At 40.7% G+C, this 22,753-nt stretch overlaps 1 protein-coding gene across 2 annotated transcripts in view; it reads right to left on the bottom strand.

Moving 5' to 3' along the window:
• Positions 1 to 22,753, bottom strand: part of CCDC39 (coiled-coil domain 39 molecular ruler complex subunit) — a 48,710-nt gene that overhangs the window by 9,083 nt on the left and 16,874 nt on the right. For both annotated transcript variants that reach the window (XM_070406747.1, XM_070406748.1), the window contains 6 exons: positions 20,347 to 20,450; positions 19,897 to 20,029; positions 16,873 to 17,067; positions 15,766 to 15,930; positions 11,642 to 11,779; positions 7,921 to 8,129 (listed from right to left, as the gene is read on the bottom strand). In XM_070406747.1, coding sequence (XP_070262848.1) covers positions 7,921 to 8,129; positions 11,642 to 11,779; positions 15,766 to 15,930; positions 16,873 to 17,067; positions 19,897 to 20,029; positions 20,347 to 20,450 — 944 coding nt within the window. The remainder of the gene's footprint in view (positions 1 to 7,920; positions 8,130 to 11,641; positions 11,780 to 15,765; positions 15,931 to 16,872; positions 17,068 to 19,896; positions 20,030 to 20,346; positions 20,451 to 22,753) is intronic.

Below are 22,753 nucleotides of genomic sequence, written 5' to 3'. Positions count from 1 at the left end.
TTAAGATGCTAAGTTTTATGTGTTTTTTACCAAAAAAAAAAATTTTAAATAGTCTAGGATAGTTAGTGTCCCTCCTGACAAAGCTTGCAGAAATATGAGAAATCCATGGTTTAGATTCCTAAATCTGCTGATTAAATTTTTCCTTTTATTCCAGTAAATTTACATTTTATGAACTATTTTTAACTTATAACAATACTAATAACAATCATATATGCATGGAGGGTGACACATTTGCCTACTACAACCACATGAAAGTGGCCACCCAACCATGCTGAAAGGAAATCTGCAGTTTTCCTACTCCTAAAGAAAATTGATGGTAAAACATTAATATCAGAAGTTACAATTTTGCTTACTTTTAGGTATTACTCTTGTTTCATCAGAAAATATTTATTCATCCTTTATCCTATCTAATAATAGAGAAACATGGTAATTAACCGTACCTCTGCTATTCTTCCCATTGGCTAATCAGGGCGATATGCAAATTAACTGCCAGCCAAGATGGCGGCCGGCAGCCCAGCAGCTTGAAGTGAACAGGAGGCTTGCTTGCTTCAGTTATGGAGGAAGCCAACGTTCCCCACGTGCCGCTGCCAGCCTCTGAGCTTGCAGTTTAAGAAACATTGTTACAAATATAGAAGCTAAACAAAACCCCAGAAACCTGCTTTCAGCCAGCGGGGCCTCAGAGCTGGAGTTGAAACAGTGTTTTGATTATAGAACCCAAACAAACCAGATACCTGCTTTCAGCAGCCGAGGTCTCAGAGCTGGAGCCGAGCCTCAGAGAGAAAGCCGGCTCTCAGTTTCAGTGACAGCCATAGAAGGTAAGTAAATACAAGAATAAAAAAAAAAGAAAAAGAGAGGTTTGGAGCCTCAGTCGCCCGCCAGCCTGAAAACAGCCCTCAGCCCCTCACCCAGGCTGGCCAGGCACCCCAGTGGGACCCCCACCCTGAAGGGGGTGTGACCAGCTGCAAACAGCCATCAGCCCCTCATCCAGGCTGGCCAGGCACCCAAGTGGGACCCCAACCCTGGTCCAAGACACCCTTCAGGGCAAACCAGCCGGCCCCCACCCATGCACCAGGCCTCTATCCTATATAGTAAAAGGGTAATATGCCTCCCAGCACCAGAATCAGCGGAGCCTCGAGGCCTCCCGAACCCGGGATCAGCAGAGCCACGAGGCCTCACGCCCTGGGATCAGCGGAGCCGCAAGGCCTCCCAGCACCGGGATTAGCATAGCAGTGAGGCCTCACTGCCCCTGTGTCAAGCAGAGCTGCGAGGCCTTCCAGCACCGGGATCAGTGGAGCCACGAGGCCTCCCAGCACTGGGATCAGCGGAGCTGCAAGGCCTCCTGGCCCCTGGAGCAGCGTGACAGGGGGCAGAGCCCAAACCACCTGATCACCCTGTGGCTCTGTGTGTGACAGGGTGCGGGGCCACAACCTCCCTATCCGCCCTGCTCTGTTCATGACAGGGGAAGGCGCCCAAACCCCCTGATTGGCCCTGCTCTGTGCCTGATAGGGGGGAGCTCCCCAACCCCCTGATCAGCCCTGCTCTGTATGTGACAGGGTGCGGCGCCCCAACCCCCTCACCCCCCATGGGCCCTGCTCTGTGTGTAACAGGGTGGAGCTGCAACCTCCCATCGGCCCTGCCCTGAGTGTGATGGGGGGAGTGCCCCAACCCCCTGATCGGCCCTGCTCTGTGGGTGACAGGGGGCAGCGCCCCAACCCCCTGATGGGCCCTGCTCTGTGTGTGACAGGGTACAGAGCCCCAACCCCCCTGATCGGCCCTGCTCTGTGCATAACAGGGGGTGGTGCGGCAACCTCCCCATCGACCCTGCCTTGAGTGTGACAGGGGGCGGCGCCCCAACCCCCCAATCGGCCCTGCTCTGAACCTGACCAGGGGCTGCACCTAGGGATTGGGCCTACCCTCTGCCACCCGGGAGTGGGCCTAAGGCAGCACGTCGTTATCTCCTGAGGGGTCCCAGACTTTGAGAGGGCACAAGTGAGGCTGAGGGACACCCCCCACCCCCGCCAGTGCACAAATTTTTATACACACACACACACACACACACACACACATATATTAGTGGCCTGGTGCATGGATTCGTGCACATTGAAAGGAAATTAATTAGAATTCCTGGGGTGGCACCGTGGCTCAAAGGGTGTCTGCAGAGTGAGCAGGAAAAGAAAAAGAGAAGAAAACTCACACTCTAGTCTTCTGGCTTGGCCTGGTGCTGGCTCTGGTGCAGGGACTAATGCAGGCAGTCCCTGGTGGTGGCTGAGTGGGGCAGGACTGGGCTAGACGGCCAGACATGCCCTGGAGCCAACCTCCCATGGTCCCTCCCTGGCTGGCTGCACCTGGGGTAACGCCACTAGAAGGGAGTCTTGGAGTGAGCAGGCCCCTCGGCCTGGCCTGAGGGGATTGGGCCGAACCGGCTCTTTGACATCCCCCGAGGGATCCCGGAGTGCAAGAGAGCACTCTGCAAAGTTGCTGTAATACAGGGTGTGGAACACAAATGCAAGTGTGCAGTAAACCAGATTTGTGTCCAGGAACAACATAACCCACGACCAAAGGTGGAATTGGGCTCACTCCTCTCTGGTTCAGAGTGCATCACCCGAGAACCGCAGCTGCCAAGTCATTGCAGCTCAGCAGCTCCTGCATTAAGCATCTGCCCCTGGTGGTCAGTACTCATCATAGGTACTGGCCGGTCAGATGATTGGATGGTCACTTAGCCTTTTATATATATAGATGTGTGTGTGTGTGTGTGTGTGTCTGTGTGTGTGTGTTAGTTGCAGGTGTACATATGTAACCAGTGAAGAAAAAGAATGAATTAGAGATATGAAGAAAGAGAGGCAGGAAACAAGGAAGAGACAGAAAAGGGATAGGGAGAGAGAGAATGAAAATATCTAAAGTGGAATAGAAATAATAGAAAATTTAACATGAGAGAAAATTTAAGAAATCTGGAAGTGAAGACATATCTAAGAAGACCAACATCCACTAAAAATGAGCAACAAATGGGTAGAATAGAGTATGATGTGAGAAAAAATAAAGAAGTAATAGAAAGGTATTTTCCTGATTTGAAGAAAGACTTTAATGCAATAACTGAAAGAGTTCACAAAGGGTCAAACAAGAAAAAATGAAAAAACACCCAGACACATACAGGAAAATTCTAAAACCCCAAGGTAAAAAGATTGTCCTAAGCTTCCAGAAAGAAAACAAAAACAAAGTTTCCTACAAAATAAAATAACCTGAAATCAGACCTCTCATAAATAGCACTATATGTAGAACAATGTGAAACAATGCTCTCAAAGTTCAACTAATTAAAATATGGGGTAAAATAAATACGTTTTAATTATGAAAAAGACTCAAAAATTTCAGAAAACATCAATGAAAAAAAATTCAGAACATACTCCAGAGAAATGAAATGGAAAATCCAAGAAAATAGGAAGACAAAGGATACATGAAAAAATATTGAACCCAAAAACAAATAAAACACAGCTAAAATGAAATTACTGCTGTCAATTGGCCGAAGGGTTCAAAGAACTTATAAGAAAGTAGTTCTTTTAAAAGTAGAGACATAATATTAAAAACAATAAATAACAACTGGATATAATAATCAGTGATTTCAATAATACATGAAAGATGGAGACAAGAAATGCAGCATTAAAACATGCTAAGAGTTTTAAGCTCTTTGGGGAAGGGAAAAATAATAAAACCAAATTCATCTTCAGTATTCATAGAAAGACAGGAAGATTAAAGTTTCTTCTGAATTTAAGAATAACCAACAAAATAATTAAAATTAGAATATATACAGGAAGATTAAAGTTTCTTCTGAATTTAAGAATAACCAACAAAATAATTAAAATTAGAATATATATCCTCCAAACAATGGAAGAGGAGAAAAAAGAAAAACAAAATTCCGTAAAATCAATGAAAAAAACAAACCAGCAGGACAGAAAGAAATACCTACCATATGATCCAGATATTCCACTCTAGGTATTTACCCAAGAGAAAAGAAAGCATATGTTCATACCAAGAAAACATATGTTCATAGCAGTTTTATCTGGAGTAGCCAAAAACTGGAAACAATTCAAATGTTTAACAATGGGAAAATGTATAACAAATTGGAGTAGATGCATAGAGTGGAATATTATTACTAGGTAATAAAGAGCCGGGGAGTCTGCCTGCCTCCTATTTTTGTACAGTTCATGAGCAAAGAATAGCTTTTATATTTTTAAATGCAAAATGGTTTTAAAAAATCAAAAGAAAAATTATATTCTATGAAAATTCTATAAAATTCAAATTCCAGTATCCATAAAGTTTTATTGGAACACAGCCATCCATGCTCATTTATTAACATGTTGTCTATGGCTGCTTTTACTCTACAATGTCAGAATTAAGTTGTTGCAACAGAGCCCATATAGCCTGCAAAACCTATAATATTTAGTATCTAGCCCTTAGGTAATAAAGATGCAGCTAAAATAATACCTAAGGGAATTGTTTTAGCTTTCAAATTTGAAAATTAATTAGCTAAGCATCTATCTGAAAAAAGTTAGAAAAATGAAGTCAAAGTAAGCCCATAAAAATAGAAGGGAGAATAATAAATGTGAGTAGCAATTAATAAAATAAAAAATGAATTCACAATGGTAAAAATCAGCAAGATTTGATTATTTTCAAAGAGCAATAAATGCCATTACTTGCAAGATATGTTACAAATAATTCAAATCAGGAATGAAATACTAGAAACACTGCAGCTATGAAACAAATAATAAAATATTGTGAACAACTTTATGGCAGTATCTTTGAAAATTAGAGGAAATAGAAAACTTTTCCTAGGGAAATATGTAATTTACCAAAATTGACTCAAGAAGACGTACAAAATCTGCACTGTCCTATGAACGACAAATAAATTAAACCAGCAGTTGAAAATTCTCCTCACAAAGCTCTAGTTCTCTGATGGCTTTCTCAGTGAGGCCTTTGAAAATTCCTACTAGTACTCTTTTACAAACTTATCCAGAGTACAGAAAAATAAGAAACACACAAAAATAGTTTTATAGAAGAGGACATAACTTTAGTAGCCTGATAATGTGACAAGGGCCAAAGAAAAAGAAGAATGAGCATAGGTGAAAAATTGTATAAAAATACTACCCCAAAAAACTAGATGTATACAAAATACAATATGTGATAGACAGGCTGAGTTTATTCCAGAAATGTAAGGTTGTTTAACTTCGAAAAATCAATCAATATATTTAATTATATTAACAGACTGAAGGAGCTACATATAAACAAATGCCAAAAAACCATATAATAAAATTCAACATCCACTCCAAATTAAAAAAATTAAAACAATCTCTTAGCAAAGAAAGAAAATATATGGGAAAGCCCTTAATATTATAAAGAGTATCTCAAAAAACACTACAGTAAACTTCATACTTAATGATAAAAAAATGAAAACTTTCCCTTTGAGATCAGGCACAAGACGAGGGTACCAACAATCACCACCACTGTTCAGCAATGAACTGGAAGTTAGATAGAAAGGGCAATAAAGCAAGAAAAAGAAAATTAATAAAGATTGAAAAGGAGGCAAAAAAACTTATTTACAAATGATGTAAGTGCAATAAATAGAAATTACAACCTAGATCAATTATTAAAATTAATGAGAGTTTAAGCAAGGTTGCTGGATACTTACTATACAGAAATTAACTGTATTTTTATATATCAGCAACAAATCAGAAATGAAATGTTTTAAAGAAGATAACACTGATGGTAACATTTAAAAAATAACATGTAACCAGGAATAAATCTTATAAAAGATATGCAAAATCTTTAGGGAAAATTTGCTTCGATAAACAGTTATTAGCTATCCATAAGGGTAAACATGTTAAGAAACCCTTACCACAAACCCAATAAAAAAATCAATTAATGATGTTAATGCAAAAAGGAGAATCTAAAGCAGCAGTTCTCAACCTGTGGGTCGCGACCCCTTTGGCGGTCAAACAACCCTTTCACAGGGGTCACCTATGACCATCCTGCATATCAGATATTTACATGACAATTCATAACAGTAGCAACATTACAGTTATGAAGTAGCAACGAAAATAATTTTATGGTTGGGTCACAACATGAGGAACTGTATTTAAAGGGCCAGAAGGTTGAGAACCACTGATCTAAAGAATGCGGATTTAGCGCTAGCTTGTTTGGCTCAGTGGATAGAGTGTCAGCCTGTGGACCAAAGGGTCTCATGTCCGATTCCGGTCAAGGGCAGGTACTTTAGTTGCAGGCTCCTCCCTAGCCTGAGCCCCGATTGCCTTGTGCAGGAGGCAACCAATCGATGTGTTTCTCTCACATCGATGTTTCTCTCTCTTTCTTTCCCTCTCTCTTCCACTCTCCTTAAAAATCAATGGAAAATTATCCTCAGGTGAGGATTAACAACAACAACAAAAAATGGGGTGGGGGGGATGAGGAGTTAGCCAAAGGAAAGAAAGATGAAAAAGCATAGATTTATGGCTAACATATGTCCCATATCCTATCTAATAATAGACAAACATGGTAATTAACTATACCTCCGCTACACTTCCCATTGGCTAATCAGGGTGTTATGCAACTTAACTGCCAACCAAGATGGTGGCTGGCAGCCAAGCAGCTGAAGGGAACATGAGGCTTGGTTGCCCCAGCGATGGAGGAAGCCAAGGTTCCCTGCCTGCACAGCCCAGCTCTGAGCTGCACTCTAAGCAACAATGTTGCAATTATAGAAGCTAAACAAAACCCAGAAACCTGCTTTCAGCCAGCCGTAGCTGGAGTCGCAACGAAGTTTCAATTACAGAAGGTAAATAAATCCCAGAATAAAAAAAAAAAGGAGAGTCTGGGAGCTTCAGTTGCAGGCTTGGCCCGCCTAAAAACATCCATCAGCCCCTCACCCAGGCTGGCCAGGCACCCCACTGGGGACCCCCACCCTGAAGGGGGTGCGGGCATCCTGAAAACAGCCATCAGCCCCTCACCCAGGCTGGCCAGGCACCCCAGTAGGAACCCCCACCCTGATCCGGGACACCATTCAGGGCAAACCAGCCGGCCCCCACCCATGTACCAGGCCTCTGTCCTATATAGTAAAGGGTAATATGCAAACTGACCCTAACAGCAGAAAGACTGGGAATGACTGGTCACTATGACACACACTGACCACCAGGGGGTAGACCAGCCATGGGCAAACTACGGCCCGCGGGCCGGATCCGGCCCATTTGAAATGAATAAAACTAAAAAAAAAAAAGACTGTACCCTTTTATGTAATGATGTTTACTTTGAATTTATATTAGTTCACACAAACACTCCATCCATGCTTTTGTTCCAGCCCTCCGGTCCAGTTTAAGAACCCATTGTGGCTCTCGAGTCAAAAAATTTGCCCACCCCTGGGGTAGACGCTCAATGCAGGACCTGCCCTCTGGTGGTCAGTGAGCTCCCACATGGAGGAGCTCTGCTCAGCCACAAGCCAGGCTGATGGCTGCCAGTAGAGTGGTGGTGGTGGGAGCCTCTCCTGCCTCCTCAACAGCTCTAAGGATGTCCGACTGCAGCTTAGGTCTGCTCCCCGCTGGCAAGTGGACATCTCCCGATGGCTGCCGGGCTGCCAGAGGGATATCTGATTCCCAGCTTAGGCCCAATCCCCTGGGGAGCAGGCCTTAGCCAGCAGATGGTCATCCCCTGAGGGGTCCCAGACTGTGAGAGGGCATAGGCCGGGCTGAGGGACACCCCCCCCCCCCCCCCCCGAGTGCACAAATTTTTGTGCACCGGGCCTCTAGTATTATATTAAAAGGCTTTTCAAATGAATATGAAAAAGATGGACACCCAGGGTGGCAGAGGGAGCAGTATTATGTTTTCCAACAATATGAAAACGGAATTATGTTTTCAAAATTAGCAGGATGTGAAAATTCTAATTGTTACCTTATGGTTTGCCTTTCTTGATCAACATATCTTATTTGTGATGCAAGCATAGTTTTGTGAACCTTAATTTCTTCAGTTCGTTCTTCCATAGTTGTTTGTAATTGCTGTTTTCTTTTTTCCAGAGAAAGAACTTCTTCTGCTTTACTGTGAAGCAATTCACGAGTACGTTTAGCTTCAAGTTTTAAAAGATTGTCTTCAATCATCAAGTCCTATCATAGTCAAATATTGAAAAATTATTTTTATACCCAAACCAAAATATTTTTCTTTATTACTGCTACAAAAGTCAAACTTGAAAACATAACTTTTTTCTGATTTGACCATCGACCAAGATGTTAACTAAGGTTAAATTTAGATTGCTCTGAGTCATGACTCTAGTTTTTCCTTTGCTTTTTTTTTTTTCCTCTTCCTTTTTATTTCTGTCCTTTTCACTTAAAAAAAAAATTATAGCCATTCGAAGTCTTTTACTATAATTCAATCCTAAATTCAAGTTTTATTAAAGAAAAAAAGGAAAAAATTATTCCTAAAATTGAAACTGAAAATATATAAAGCTCTATGGGTGAGCATTTTTATTTTCTAAACTGAATCTCATAAAATGATATGTAATTAAATTTTTATTTTAAAATGATTCCATCATGAGTAGAGTCCTGATAAAAAGTATACAGATAATTTTCAGAATAGAAAGCCCAGAAACAAACACTCAAGAATATAAGACTTTTACTATTTCAAAAATATAGTTTTTTAGTTGGAGAAAAGATTATATCCCTACATTTCATATGTACCAAAAATAAATTCCAGGGCAGCAGCAAGAGATAAAAACAATGCCGCTATTAGAAATAGCAAGCATTTGTTTGATGTTTATATGACAAAGAAGTTTCTAAACATAACATTTATACAAGGAAAAGCACTTAAATGTTTGATGTTTAAAAAACTTTCATGTCAAAAAACTAAATAAAGCTCTAACCGGTTTGGCTCAGTGGATAGAGCATCGGCCTGACGACTGAAGGGTCCCAGGTTCCATTCCAGTCAAGGGCATGTACCTTGCTTGCGGGCACATCCCCAGTAGGGGGTGTGCAGGAGGCAGCTGATTGATGTTATTCACTCATCGATGTTTCTAACTCTCTATTCCTCTCCCTTCCTCTCTGTAGAAAATCAATAAAATATATTTTAAAAAAACTAAATAAAAATTTAAAGACAAATGGAAAAAATATTGGCACTATTTAAGGCAAAATTAATATTTTTACATATGAAGTTCTTTTGCAAAGCAATTAAAAAATATAAACCTCCTAATGGAAATATGGGCCAAGAACATAAACCAGAAAGCAAAAAATAAAAATTGTGGAACATCCTATATAATAAAACCCTAATATGCAAATCGACTGAATGACAGAACAACTGGCAGAACGACCGATCACAATGATGCACACTGACCACCGGGGGCAGATGCTCAATGCAGGAGCTACCCCCCCACCCCCCCGGTGGTCAGTGCACTCCCACAAGGGGAGTGCTGCTCAGCCAGAGGCTGGGCTCATGGCTGGCAAGCATAGTGGTGGTGGCAGGAGCCTCTCCCGCCTCCGCGGCAGTGCTAAGGAGCAGCAAGCTGAGCGGTAAGGAGTGAGGGGTCCTAGACTGTGAGAGGGTGCAGGCTGGGCTGAGGAACCCCCTGCCCAGTGCACAAATTCCATGCACTGGGCCTCTAGTAGTATAATTAAAAGAAACTGTTTTAAACATTTTTGTTTAAACACTAGGGGTCCTGTGCACGAATTCATGCACCTTGAAAGGAACTGTGGGCCGCGAGGCTATAGTGGGCACAGAGGCAGGTCTCAGCCCATCCTCTGCACCCCCACCCAGCCCCTCCTGCCGGGGCCCCTGGTCCCCTGTCTGCTGGCAGCCCTGCTCCTCCCACCACTGCTCCCATGGGCTGATGGTGCCGGCCCCACTTGCGGAGTGATCGGGGCCAGCACCAGCAGTGGGTACGAGTGGGGCCAGTGCTGTCAGCAGAAGCGAGTGGAGGCTGCTGCCCTGATCACCCTCAGGAGCAGGAAGAGGTGGAGAAGCCCTCAGGGGCAATTGGGGCCAGCAGTCACTTCTCGTACCTGATGGTGCCGAGCGATCGGGACTGGCACCAGGTGCTGGCAGCAGGTGCAAGCGTGCCTGCAGCAGGTATGAGCACTGGGCCAGACCGTGGCATGTGGGAGCAAAGAATTTTCAGTAACCACCTGAAGCTGGCCCTGATGACAGCAACTGGTGCCCCACCTTGGTCTGGCGCCCTTGCTCACCTGCTCCACCATCTGCCGCAGTCAATGCCCGCCATGTTCCGCATGCACCCCCTGGTGGTCAGCACATGTCATAGTAACCAGTCATTTGGTTGTTCTGCCATTTGGTCTATTTGCATATTAGCCTTTTATTATATAGGATATTTTATTTTTAAACATAAAGTGTTTCAAAATGTCACAAAGTTTAAAAATGCAGACTAAAAACGATGAGATATCATGTTTGACCATCAAATTGACAATAATTTTATCAACTGTAAGATCCAGCTTTGATGGTGGTAAATAAAATAGGATGCTTACACATTGCTACTGGGAATATTAATTGAACCCTCTAGAAGACAATTGAACTTAAACATAGTTTTAAGACACTGAAAATATTCATTCTTTTTCAACCTTAATTATACAGGTGGAGATTTATCCTAAGGAACTAACTGAACAACTGTACAATGATATATGTGCATAGAACATGATAATACTATTTAAAATAGCCAAATACTAGAAACAATTATAAATCCAAAAAATAAGAGGTTGCCCAAGTAAATTATAGTAACTTTGTGCAATGGACTGTGGGAAGACTTCAAAAAATTTTTTTCCTGGTCACTACAAGATCATATTTTTAAAAATTATCTTTATTGCTGGAAGTATTACAGATGTCCCTTCAGTTTTTTGTCATTTTTCCCCCATTGACCTGCTCCACCCCACACCTGCCCTTCCCAAGCCTTCACCACACTATTGACTGTCTGGAGGCTATGTGTATCCTACATAATAAAAGGCTAATATGCAAATTGTCCCCTCAACTGGGAGTTCAACTGGGAGTTTTACCAGGGGGCAGGGCCAGCCCGCCACCCACCTGTGGCCCCTCCTCCCAGCTGGCCCCGACCCAGACCCCCCCCCCCCCACTCTGATTGGGTGCAGGGCCAGCTGACCGGACCCCACCTGTGCACGACTTTGTGTACTGGGACTCTAGACTAATACGCACATTGTACCCATGGGAGTTTGACCAGGAGATCCATCGCTTGCTATTATACACTGACCACCAGGGGGAGGCACGGAATGAAGGAAGGCCCCAGATGGCAGTCAGAAGGCCCCGATCGGCCCTGATTGCCAGCCATGCTTGAATTTCATGCATTGGGCCTCTAGTATGTATATAAAATCTTTGGTTAATCTCTCCCCCCATCCCCATCTCCTTTACCCCCATCTTCCCTCTGAAATTTGTCAGTCTGTTCCATGTTTCTGTGTCTCTAGATTATTTAATGTTTTGGAAGCATGTATATTAACAAATTTTAAATACAATATATATAGCAAATTTTCTTTGAGACTGGAAAGAAATAATGTATTTTAACACTTTAGTGACTTACTGTCTTTTTCAAATGTTGCTGTTTTTTAAATTTTTCTATATTGAGCCTGAAAACATGTAGATTTTATTATATACTCATATTATTTTACTTTACCTGCTTCAAAGCTCGAGCTTTACTAAGTTCTTTCTCTGATCTTTCATTGAAAAGGTTTAGTTCATTTATTTTGGTCATGAGGGACTTTTTTTCATCAAAATTTTTACTGTTTGACATCTTGATAAAGTAAAGATCATTCTGTAAGAAGGAAAAAAGTACACAAATATGTTTTTAAATAGCAATATTAAATACATACTATTAAACATCTTACATTAAATTATGTGCTCCATTAAATATTAAAATAAATCAGATTTTAAAGTCTTATTATGTATGCTGTAACATCTCTAATATAATATTTATGGATATTAACATAATTTTTTTTCATTTTTATCATCTACAGTGGGGCCTTGACTTACGAGTGTCCAGACTAACGAGTTTTTCGAGATACGAGCCGTCTCTCGGCCGATTTTTTGCTTTGAGTTGCGAGCTAAAATTTGGGTTACGAGCCAGCTTCAGATACCCCACCGCTAGTTGGCGCAGCAAACGTCACAGTGAACGCCACAACATCAGCCCAGCATCACGTATCTCACTCGTTCACTTTTGATTTGATATACGAGTAATTTGAGTTACGAGCTCCGTCACGGAACGAATTAAACTCATAAGTCAAGGCCCCACTGCATTGATGTTTTGGGTTTAGTTTACTTATGTATGGTTACTGTTCAATGTGATTCTAAAGGGAAAGACATGGGAAGAGGGAGCCCAAGCTTTGGTTCACCTTCTAGAGTTCATCATTTGATTCAACCCAAGTCCCAGAAGGTAAAGACATTAACAGTGTGAAAAAGCATAGGGTCTTGGTTAACAGTGCAAGCTCTGGAATCAGAAGACAACAATACCTACTTCCTTAGGTTGCTGTGAGGATTAAAGAAGTTATTGGCCAACAATAAAGATTAAAAAATAAATAACTTTAAAGAACGAAGTTACTGGCAAAGAGTATGCACAACAGCGTTTGATATACAAAAAGCTCATGTAGTATTACATATATAATCACATATTGCTAGAGAGAAAAAATGTTATATAAGATCTAACTCCATAGGATGCATTGTAGGTCATACATACACAGATTGTAGTTTTCTAGCTTTAGACCAGTTTGTATCCCTCCTCCCACCCTGAACCCAGAACAAGGTTTGTGCTTTTAGTCCCCTCTGGGTATGTAAAGCAAAAACTTTTTAGTTCCAAGATCTATCTCTTTCCTCTCTGTCTTTTTCTTTCTCACTTCGTCTATACCTCTCCCCTCCCTTCCTCTGCCTTTCTCATTGCCTGTATGTCTCTGAAGTAGTAAGACCTAGGACTGTAGCAATACAGTAAGAAGAAGAATTTTTTTAAAGAAAATGTGATTTCATAAAATTAACTTTTAGAACCAAAAAACAAATTAAGTTTAAGGTGAATTTCAACCAAAAGAAAGTAGTTTCTGTGATGCACAATAAGAGATGGAGTGGCATGGGAGCAGGAACGCAGAATGACTTTACAACACCATGCTACTAATGAGAGCAACCTTCATTAGAATAGTAACAATATCTTTCAAAATTCACTTGCATTTCTATTAATTTATTTTTCTCTCTGTTAAAACCAGAGTTAGAATAGGTATAAGTACTAGCCAATTGCTGAAGAGGGAACACTAAACCCATCCCCACACAGCAAAGCAGGCACAGTTCAGGCCAGGATCAAGAAAGATGATACACAGTTCACCTTCTTATATTTCTAATAGAAGCCCAATGCACAAAATTCGTGCAAGGGGCTCAGCCCTCGAAGCCTTCATCCGGAAGGTCATCCAGAAGGTCATTCAGCCATGAGGTCTAATTAGCATATTATGTTTTTACTAGTGACCTGTTGCACAAAGATTTACGCAATAGGCCTTCCTTCCCCTGGCTGCCAGCACCGGCTTTCCTCCGGCACCCGGGACCCAGGCCTTTGGTCCAGTCGCAGCAGCGAGGGTTGGCTTCTCCCCCAGCGACCCAGGCCCCCAGCCCCTCCTTGAGTGGAGTCTGGGGTCGGTGGGAAGCTTGGCTTTCTCCGTCGCTGGGAGCAACCCAAGCCTCCTGCTCGCTTCAGTTCCGTGATCGCCGCCATCATCAGTCATCTTCAGTCTTCTTCAGTCTTCGCTCCGTGCCTGCGTATGCAAATTAACTGCCATCTTTGTTGGGTTAATTTGCATAGTCACTCTGATTGGCTGGTGGGTGTAGCAGAGTGGCAGAGTGATGGAGCGATGGTTAATTTGCATGTTTCTTTTATTACATAGGATTATTATAGACGAGAGGCCCAGTGCATGAAAATCATGCATGGGAGGGGGGGTCCTCTCAGCCTGGCCTGCACCCTCTTACAATCTGGGACATCCCCCTCACAATCCAGGACTGCTGACTCCTAACAGCTGTTCTGCCTGCCTGCCTCATCACCCCTAACCACTCTGCCTGCCTGCCTCATCACCCCAACCACTCGTCTGCCTGCCTCATCACCCCTAACCACTCTCCTGCCTGCCTCATCGCCCCTAACCACTCTGCCTGCCTGCCTCATCACCCCTACCCACTCTCCTGCCTGCCTCATCACCCCTAACCACTCGCCTGCCTGCCTCATCACCCCTAACCACCTCTGCCTCGGCCCCCGCTGGTATGGCTTCATCTAGAAGGACATCCAGAAGGTCATTTGGTTGTTCGGTCTAATTAGCATATTATGCTTTTATTACTATAGATTATTGTAGATAGTACTAAAGGCCTGTTGCACGAAGATATTATTCAACAGGCCTTCCCTTCCCCTGGCTGCCGGCACCAGTTTTCCTCCGGCACCCGGGACCCAGGCCTTTGCTCCTCCAGCTGGAGCCTTCAGTCTTCGCTCTGCTGCTTCGTGCCTACATATGCAAATTAACCACCATCTTTGTTGGGTTAATTTGCATACTCTCCTGATTGGCTGGTGAGTGTAGCAGAGGGACAGTCAATTTACATGTTTGTCTATTATTAGGTAAGATGAGTATTCCTATACTCTGTATCATTAAAACAATACCATTTACTGAGTACTTGCTAAAAAGCACTGTATGAAGATATAAACTGCTTGTAATTCTCCATAATGCTGTAAAATTAATATTAAATTATTTTCCATTTAAGAATTGAACAAACTAGGACACAGAGAAGTTAAAACAGCAGTGATATAACCTTGACATTCAAAACTAATTCTTTCTAATTCCAAAACATGTGCTCTTTTCTACCAAACCAAGGAAACATTTTAAAAAGACATTTTATCATGCTACAAACTACTCCAAACCAACATTTTATCATCATAAAATAATTTTTTTTAATGTAAAAAAGTTAATAGCTCCCTTTCTCCTTTGTTAGCCCTAAAGGAATCCAGGGCAATTCCTCTTATAGCCACTAGAGGACACTCATCAGTAGGCCTTCCCAGCTGTTTAAAAAACTGAAACCCTTCGGTGTTGTTACCCATTCAGGTCCATGCTCTCATTCTTTCACTCTCACTCTCCAGTTAAACTTTAACATAGGTTTTATATTACATAGGCTTCCCTAACATAGGTTTTATATTACTATAAACATATTAATATACCTAAAGATTAAGATTATTCTCATCTTATTAACAAAATTGAGTTATTTGAAAAATGTAACTAAGTAAATATTTGAATAACGACAATAGATGAGCCATAAAACGGCAGTTTCTTTTAGAGGTTATTTCATACATAACAGACAATCAAGTTATTATGGCAAATGCATAATAGAAAAACTGGAATTTATCAATGCTTTAGATCATGTACTATTTAAGAGTATTTTGAAGTCACATGAACCAGTGCTCAAATCCTAGCTCCTCATGTACTAGCTGTGTAGCTGTGGACAAGTACCTTAATCTGTAAAACAAGTAATGATATCTTCCTCATAAGTTCCCCTATTTATAAAAATAAAATGAAATAAAATACTAAATGCATGTGTTGTATTTAGCATGTAGTAAGTGCATAATCAATGGTAATGTTGCATTTTTATAGAAATATGGATATCAGTTCATACGTTTATTATATATGTGTGTAGCTTGGCAATCTCCTATCCAAAGTTAAGCCTTAGGAACATGTTCTCTTAAAACAGAATGACTAATGACTAGCATATTTGAAGCATAAAAAGTGTTTTTGGATAAGTTACATGAAGCTTCTTGATCTGTGTTTCCAAAGTGCCAAATGTAGAATTTCTCTCTTCCAACGTCTCTTTAAGTTCAACAATTTTTACTTGAAGACTTTGTTTTTCTTCTGAATTAATTTCTCCCCTTAACCGTGACATTCGACGTTGCACTTGTTGAATGTGAAAATCCTGTTACAGTTTATTAAAATAAATTAGTAAGGAGAAACAAATGGTGAAAAATATTTCTACAACTATAAAGACACGGTAAAGACCTTTTTATCAGCTGGCCTAGGTGTCACTTTAAGCCTTCAGTAATTTACAGGATAAAATCCTTCTTACCCTAAAGAGAGAAACACCAACCTATTCTTCAACAATCAGGGTACATGATAGTGACATATAAGTAATCTGAAAATATAACAAAGTCATGTAGGGAGCTATTTATCGTATTACCATGATGCAACCTCAGTAAACACACTGGATATACATGGACATACATTTTTGAGGATACATTTTCAAAAGGGGATGCAAAAAAATAACAATAATATAGTCATGAGTTGTTAGCCATAAAAAAAACCAAAGCTTCTAATGAATTATTTTTTTAAATTAAGCTTTAGCATCTGTAATTTTGAGAAACTAAAAATATATTAGATAGGGGGATTAAGATGTACAGAGGGAGGACATTAAGAGATTAATGAGACAGAACAAATGAATAGGAAAAATAAGGAAAAACTGAAAAAAATACTTTTAACCTATTTGTCTATGGGAGGGGATGAGAAAGCCTATGTCCCTATGTCCACACAACTAAAACATCAACAGATAGTTTTTCTAGGCTTCAGATGTCCGACTCCTTGTTTTGTTTTACTCTACGTTCAACTGCCCCAGGTTCATGGTTCTCCCTCACAAGAGTTGTCTGTCCTCTTACCTGTTTATTTCAGATAGAGGGAAAAAAAATAGCATTTAAGGCTTCCTCACCCTACTACTGACCTAGCATGAAATCCCATCTTCAATAGCTATCCCTTCTATCCCTCAAAGAGTGCTTAGAAATTTTTGTTTTCCCGGAGCACTGTAGTATCTTGACCATCACAACTATCACAAGTCAATATGGAAGATATTCATAAGAGTAACATCTACCTGACTGTACATAATTTCTTGCTGCTTCAAGGTTTCAAAATCCAGTTTATGTAGCTGATGGTTGAGGTGCTTTAGAGAGGAACGGGTTCCTTCAATTTCTGATATAAGAGATTTTTCTTTCATTGTCTCAGTCTGTAATTCACGACCTATCTTAAATAGCACACCTTTCAATATGGTCAATTGAATTTCCACTTCCTGGTGACAAGAATAATAGGGATTAGTGAAATTTTAATACCTTAAATATTTTATTTTATAAACAGTATAATATAGGGGGCTCATAAATGAACCCCCAACATTTTAGCTCTTGAGATATAAAGGCCTCCCACAATTTCAACAAATCCCCAACATTTCTTATAGTCTACTCTATGCTAGTAGACTAGAATAGTAGTTTTCTATTCTTGTATCATGTACCTTGATCTGTTAATCCACCCTAGCCTTAGAACTAGGGATTCTACTGGTTTCCTTAGAAAACAGAATATAAATTCACATTTACTGAAGTCTTGAGGGTGTTATAGGGAAGAAATTACATTGTTCAATTTCCTACCTTCTTTGGGGCACAAATTAAGAAATATAATCTGATATAATCATATAAAATGCATTATTTTTCATATAACAGACACTTTTCATTGGGTTTAATACCTTCTCAAAGATTGCCTAACAGAGTTTTCAAGTTAGTGCTTGGTGGTGAATAACACAGCACATCTCCAAAACACATAGGGTTGGGATTTTTCCAAACAGACACAAAATCCAATGGCTATAAAAATCAAGATTCTGAACACAACCCTGCTAGAGCACAATTAGTACACATGCTACAATCTTATTTTTTTCAAATTCAGCTAATTTCTTTTAAAATGTCACTAGTTTTTCATTCTGTTGCCCAAAAGTCTATTTCAAGTGAATTTTACCATTTCTACAGGTTTCTGATAAGTTTTAATACTGTCCTATCTCAGGTGCTACAGAAAATCATGCTCTTGGAAGAAAAAAATAAGTTAAAAAAATAATATTGGACTCAGACACCACCCAAGTCAACACTGCTGCATGACTTCATTACTCAGGAATTTTAAAAACACAACACACTGAGGAAGCAGATTCTATCCAAATATGAGTAAAACCATCCTTGATATAAACCTCAGCAAATGAGGGATTTTTGCCACCATCTTCAACTACCCTTCTGCTCCACACACACACACACACACACACACACACACACACACACACACACACACACGTTAAAAGCCTGGTTGGTGTGGCTTAGAGGTTGATCATCAACCCATGAACCAAGAGGTTTTTGGTTCGATTCCCTGTCAGGGCACATGCCTGGGTTTGGGGCTCAATCCCCTTTAGGGGGTGTGCAGGAGACAGCCAATGGATGATGCTTCTCTCTTATCAATGTTTTTATCTCTCTATCCCTCTCCTCTCTCTCTAAAAAGTAATAAAGGGGAATTATTTTTAATTAAAAAAAAGTTAAAAGCAAGAAGTAGTGCCTACAGTGTCAGGTCATACAGTCACTTTGAAATTTTCAAAGAGGAAATTTAACCTCTTCTAGTTCCTCAAACATTGGATTTAATGCTACCAACATGCCAAAGAGATTAAGGTAGAAGGGACATGTCGATAAGGTTAGCAAAATAATAGCATTTAAGAGCCCATTTACTGATAAATGATGCCAGACTCTACGAAGTTAAAAAGATAGCAGTAGCCGAAACCGGTTTTGCTCAGTGGATAGAGCGTCGGCCTGCGGACTGAAAGGTCCCAGGTTTGATTCCGGTCAAGGGCATGTACCTGGGTTGCGGGCACATCCCCGGTAGGAGATGTGCAGGAGGCGGCTGATCGATGTTTCTCTCTCATTGATGTTTCTAACTCTCTATCTCTCTCCCTTCCTCTCTGTAAAAAATCAATAAAATATATTTAAAAAAATAAATAAATAAAAATAAAAAGATAGCAGTAGCACATGGTGAAGAAATACAGCTAATAAATGTAGACCATTGGGGGGGAATTTGCACAAAAAATGATAATCATATAGAAACCAATTGTAAAACAAGGGCACTTTTCAAGATACATTTGCAATATGAGAACACTAGAGGCCTGATGCATGAAATTTGTGCAAGAGTAGGCCTTCCTTCCTTGGGCTGCCAGCACCAGCTTCCATCTGGCACCCAGAACCCAGGCTTCCCTCTGGCTGCCCACGGGCACCTGAGACCCAGGCTTCCCCTGCAGCCCTGGCTTTGTCCACAAGGTCATCCAGAAGGCAATTAGACTGGATGTCCTTCCGGACGACCTTGCAGACAAAGCCGGGGCTATGAGGGAAGTCCGGGTCCTGGGTGCCAGAGGAAATCTGGTGCCGGCAGCCAGGGGAAGGAAGGCCTACTCTTGCAGGAATTTTGTGCATTGGGCCTCTAGTATATATATATATATAGATGACAAGCAGGGACATGGACACACTAGGCATTGGGAAGGCATGGAATCTAAGGTACAGGAGCTATCTTTAAAAGAAGATATCAAGCCCTAGCCGGTTTTGCTCAATGGTTATAGCATCAGCCTGGGACTGAAGGGTCTAGGGTTCCATTCCAGTCAAGGGCACATACTACAGTTGCCATCTCAATCCTTGACCCTGGTCGGGAAGTGTGTGGGAGGCAAGCAATCGATGTGTCCCACATTGGTGTTTCTCTCTCTCTGTTTCTCCCCCTCCTTTCTACTCTCTAAAAATCAGTGGGGGAGAAGGGGATGAATATCTCCAGGTGAGGATTAACAAAAGAAAGAGAAGAAAAAGACATCCAAATTAAATGCTGAAAGTGAAGCAAATGGAGGATCAGGAGCTTAAGAAGAGAGCAGTCACCAAGAGCCGCAGAAGCAATAAAAAGAGGACCAACAATGCTGATTACAAATGTCATCACCAGAAAGCAGAGCCTCTTAAAAGACTTCCTACTCCTCTGATCTCAGGAATCACTGTTCACTATTTAATTAACTAATTAATTCACTATTGCTGAATGTGCTGTGATCTTCTTTTAAATGGGAACTAAACTTTACCTTCACACTTTTTTCCTCCTCCTTTAGTATATCTTCCAAATTGGTAGCTTTCTCTTCTGCTGACATAGTTTTCTCAGTTATCTGCTCTAATTTTTCTTTTGCATTCTCATTAGATTTTTTAATTCTGTGTAACCTAGAAAGAGTTTATAATAAAAAAACCAGAAAACATGTCTAGAGGTATTGAATGCAAACAAACAAGGAATAGTTTGAACTACAATTTTTTCATATAACCTCAAGTTATATGAAAAAATTTTACCATAAACCATTTTATTACCAATACATAGTTAATATGCCATAAAAATATTACTCCTGAGCCTTTGTGATGAAACACCTGTGACATTTTTTAAATTAATAATTTAGTAGCTATAATTTTATAGCTATTTAACAAAAAAATATGTTTCTAGAAGTAAATTAAGAACTATAAATATATTTAAACATCTTTTTTCTTACCTTGCTGTTTCTCCATCAATATCCTTCTTTATTTTGGAAGTATTTTTCCTCAGAGCTTCTACTTCACTGGAACTTCTATTCACAGTGGCTTTTAAAGTATCCAGCTATTTATTAATTAACAGACAGAAAGTATATATTTACTCTGTATTTTATAAATTAATTTCATTTCCAAAAATTCCTTTTGAAGCACTTCAATTTCTAACCTTCATCATTCCCATAAACACAATAACCATATTGCTGTAATACATATTAACAGGTTTTCTTTTTGATCTAATATTACAGTTTAAACTGCTTGTATAATACTGGCAAATTATAAAGACCCACATATATGTGTTTAAAATACATTAGAGCAAAACCTCACAACATTGGATTTGACAATGATTTCTTGGATGTGACACCAAGGGCACAGAGAACAATTAAAAATTAGATAAGTTGGACTTCATTAAAATTAAAAACTTTTGTGCATCAAAAGACAATATCTACACAGTAAAAAGGCAATCAACAGAATGAAAGAAAATTTGCAAATCAATATGTGGTAAGGGATTAATATCCAGGATGTATGGAGATCTCCTAAAACTCAACAACAACAAAAGATTAAAAACTGGGCCAAGGGCCTAGATATACATTTCTCCAAAGAAGACATACAAATAACCAAAAAGCACATGAGAATATGCTCTACATCATTAACCATTAGGAAAATGCAAATCAAAACTACAATAAAATTCCACCTCACGCCCATTAGGAGGGCTACTATAAAAGATAATAAAAACTAGTATTGGTGAAAGTGTGGAGAAATTAACCCTGTTGGTACAGCCCCTGTGGAAAACAGTACGACAGTTTCTCAAAAAATTAAAAACAAAATTACCATACGATCCAGCAATTGTGAGGTAAATGTATACCCATGTTCATAGCAGCATTATTCATAATAGCTAAAAAATGGAAGCAACCCAAGTGTCCATGGACAGACGAATGGATAAGCAAAATGTGGTATACACATACAATGGAATAGTATCCAGCCTTAAAAAGGAAGGAAATTTTGACATATGCTACAACATGGATGAATCTTGAGGACATTATACTAAATGAAATAAGCCAGTCACAAAATACTGGATGATTCCACTTATGTGAGGTACTTAAAGTAGTCAAAATCATAGAGACAAAATAGAATGGTAGTTACCAGGGAATGGTAGAAGGGAGGGATGTGGAGCTATTGTTTAGTGGGTACAGTTTTATTTTTACAAGAAAAAAAGAGGTATGGAGATAGATGGTGATGATGGCAGTACAACATTAGGAACATATTTAATACCAGTAAGAACACTTAAAATGGTTAAGATGGGGGAGAACCAAGATGGTGGCATAGGTAAATGCCAGTACTCACTGCCTCCCACAACCACATCAAAATTACAACTAAAATACAGAACAACCATCATTCAGAACCACCTGAAATCTGGCTGAATGGAAGTCCTGCAACTAGAGAAGTAAAGAAAGCACATCGAGATTGACAGGAGGGACAGAGGCACAGAACAGGCTGGTCCAACACCCATGTGTGCCATATTTTTAATTGGGAAGGATATCTCCAAGGCCTCCATGAGAAGCAAGGGTTTCCAGCCCCACACTAGATCCCCCACCCAGGATTCCAGAGTTGGGAAGAGAAGTCCCCATAACTTCAGGCTGTAAAAACTAGCAAGAATTGTAGTTAAGAGACACGGGTCTCTTAAAGGGCCCACACATGAATCTACTTAGTCCCGCTTCCTCTGAGTTCCAACTCTGAGTGGTGGCTTTGGGAGGATCCAGTGGCATACAGGGAGGAACTGGACTGTTTGGCATTGAGATAGGAACTCAGGGTGGCTTTCTCCCAGTTAATGGTGTTCACAGGGGTCATTGTTCCTGTGCTGGGACTTCCCCCATTGCAGAGCTGACTGGCAGCTATATCTGAGTTTCCATCAGCCTGGCCCACACTGTTCATTCTATCCTGGTGATTCCCTGAAACCCTGCCTCATTCAATTTGCAGCCCCACTCAAGCTGTTTGCGCCTGCTTTTCCATATGAATGGCCAGACGTTGCTAAAATCTCTTTAAAAAGCAGCAGCAGGTGTCAGTGTGTCCCAAACCTATCAATAAAAGGCCCAAGATCCAGAATTAACACCAGCCTGTCTTGCTTCACACCTGGGCTTTGCCTGGGCACTTCCTAGCCCAATATAAGTAACAGCCATTTGCAGATCTCCTGAAAAGCCCCAGAGCCAGTGTACCTGGTGGACAGCTTCAGACCATAGCAGATTACAAGTGATACATTCAAGGGGCAGACTCAGTGAGCACCAAAGCCCCAATGCAGCAAATCCTGCTCCATAGGGGTGTCTCCTGCACTACAGCTCTTCCATTGTAGATGGCAGCTGATCCTCATAGTCAGTT

Source organism: Myotis yumanensis, unplaced genomic scaffold, assembly GCF_028538775.1.
Source record: "Myotis yumanensis isolate MYYU_CA2020_CCGP unplaced genomic scaffold, mMyoYum1.0.hap1 SCAF_2, whole genome shotgun sequence".
In the NCBI taxonomy this organism is placed as follows: domain Eukaryota; kingdom Metazoa; phylum Chordata; class Mammalia; order Chiroptera; family Vespertilionidae; genus Myotis; species Myotis yumanensis.
Note: the sequence above shows the minus strand (reverse complement) of the source record. Positions and strands in the feature narration are given on the sequence as shown.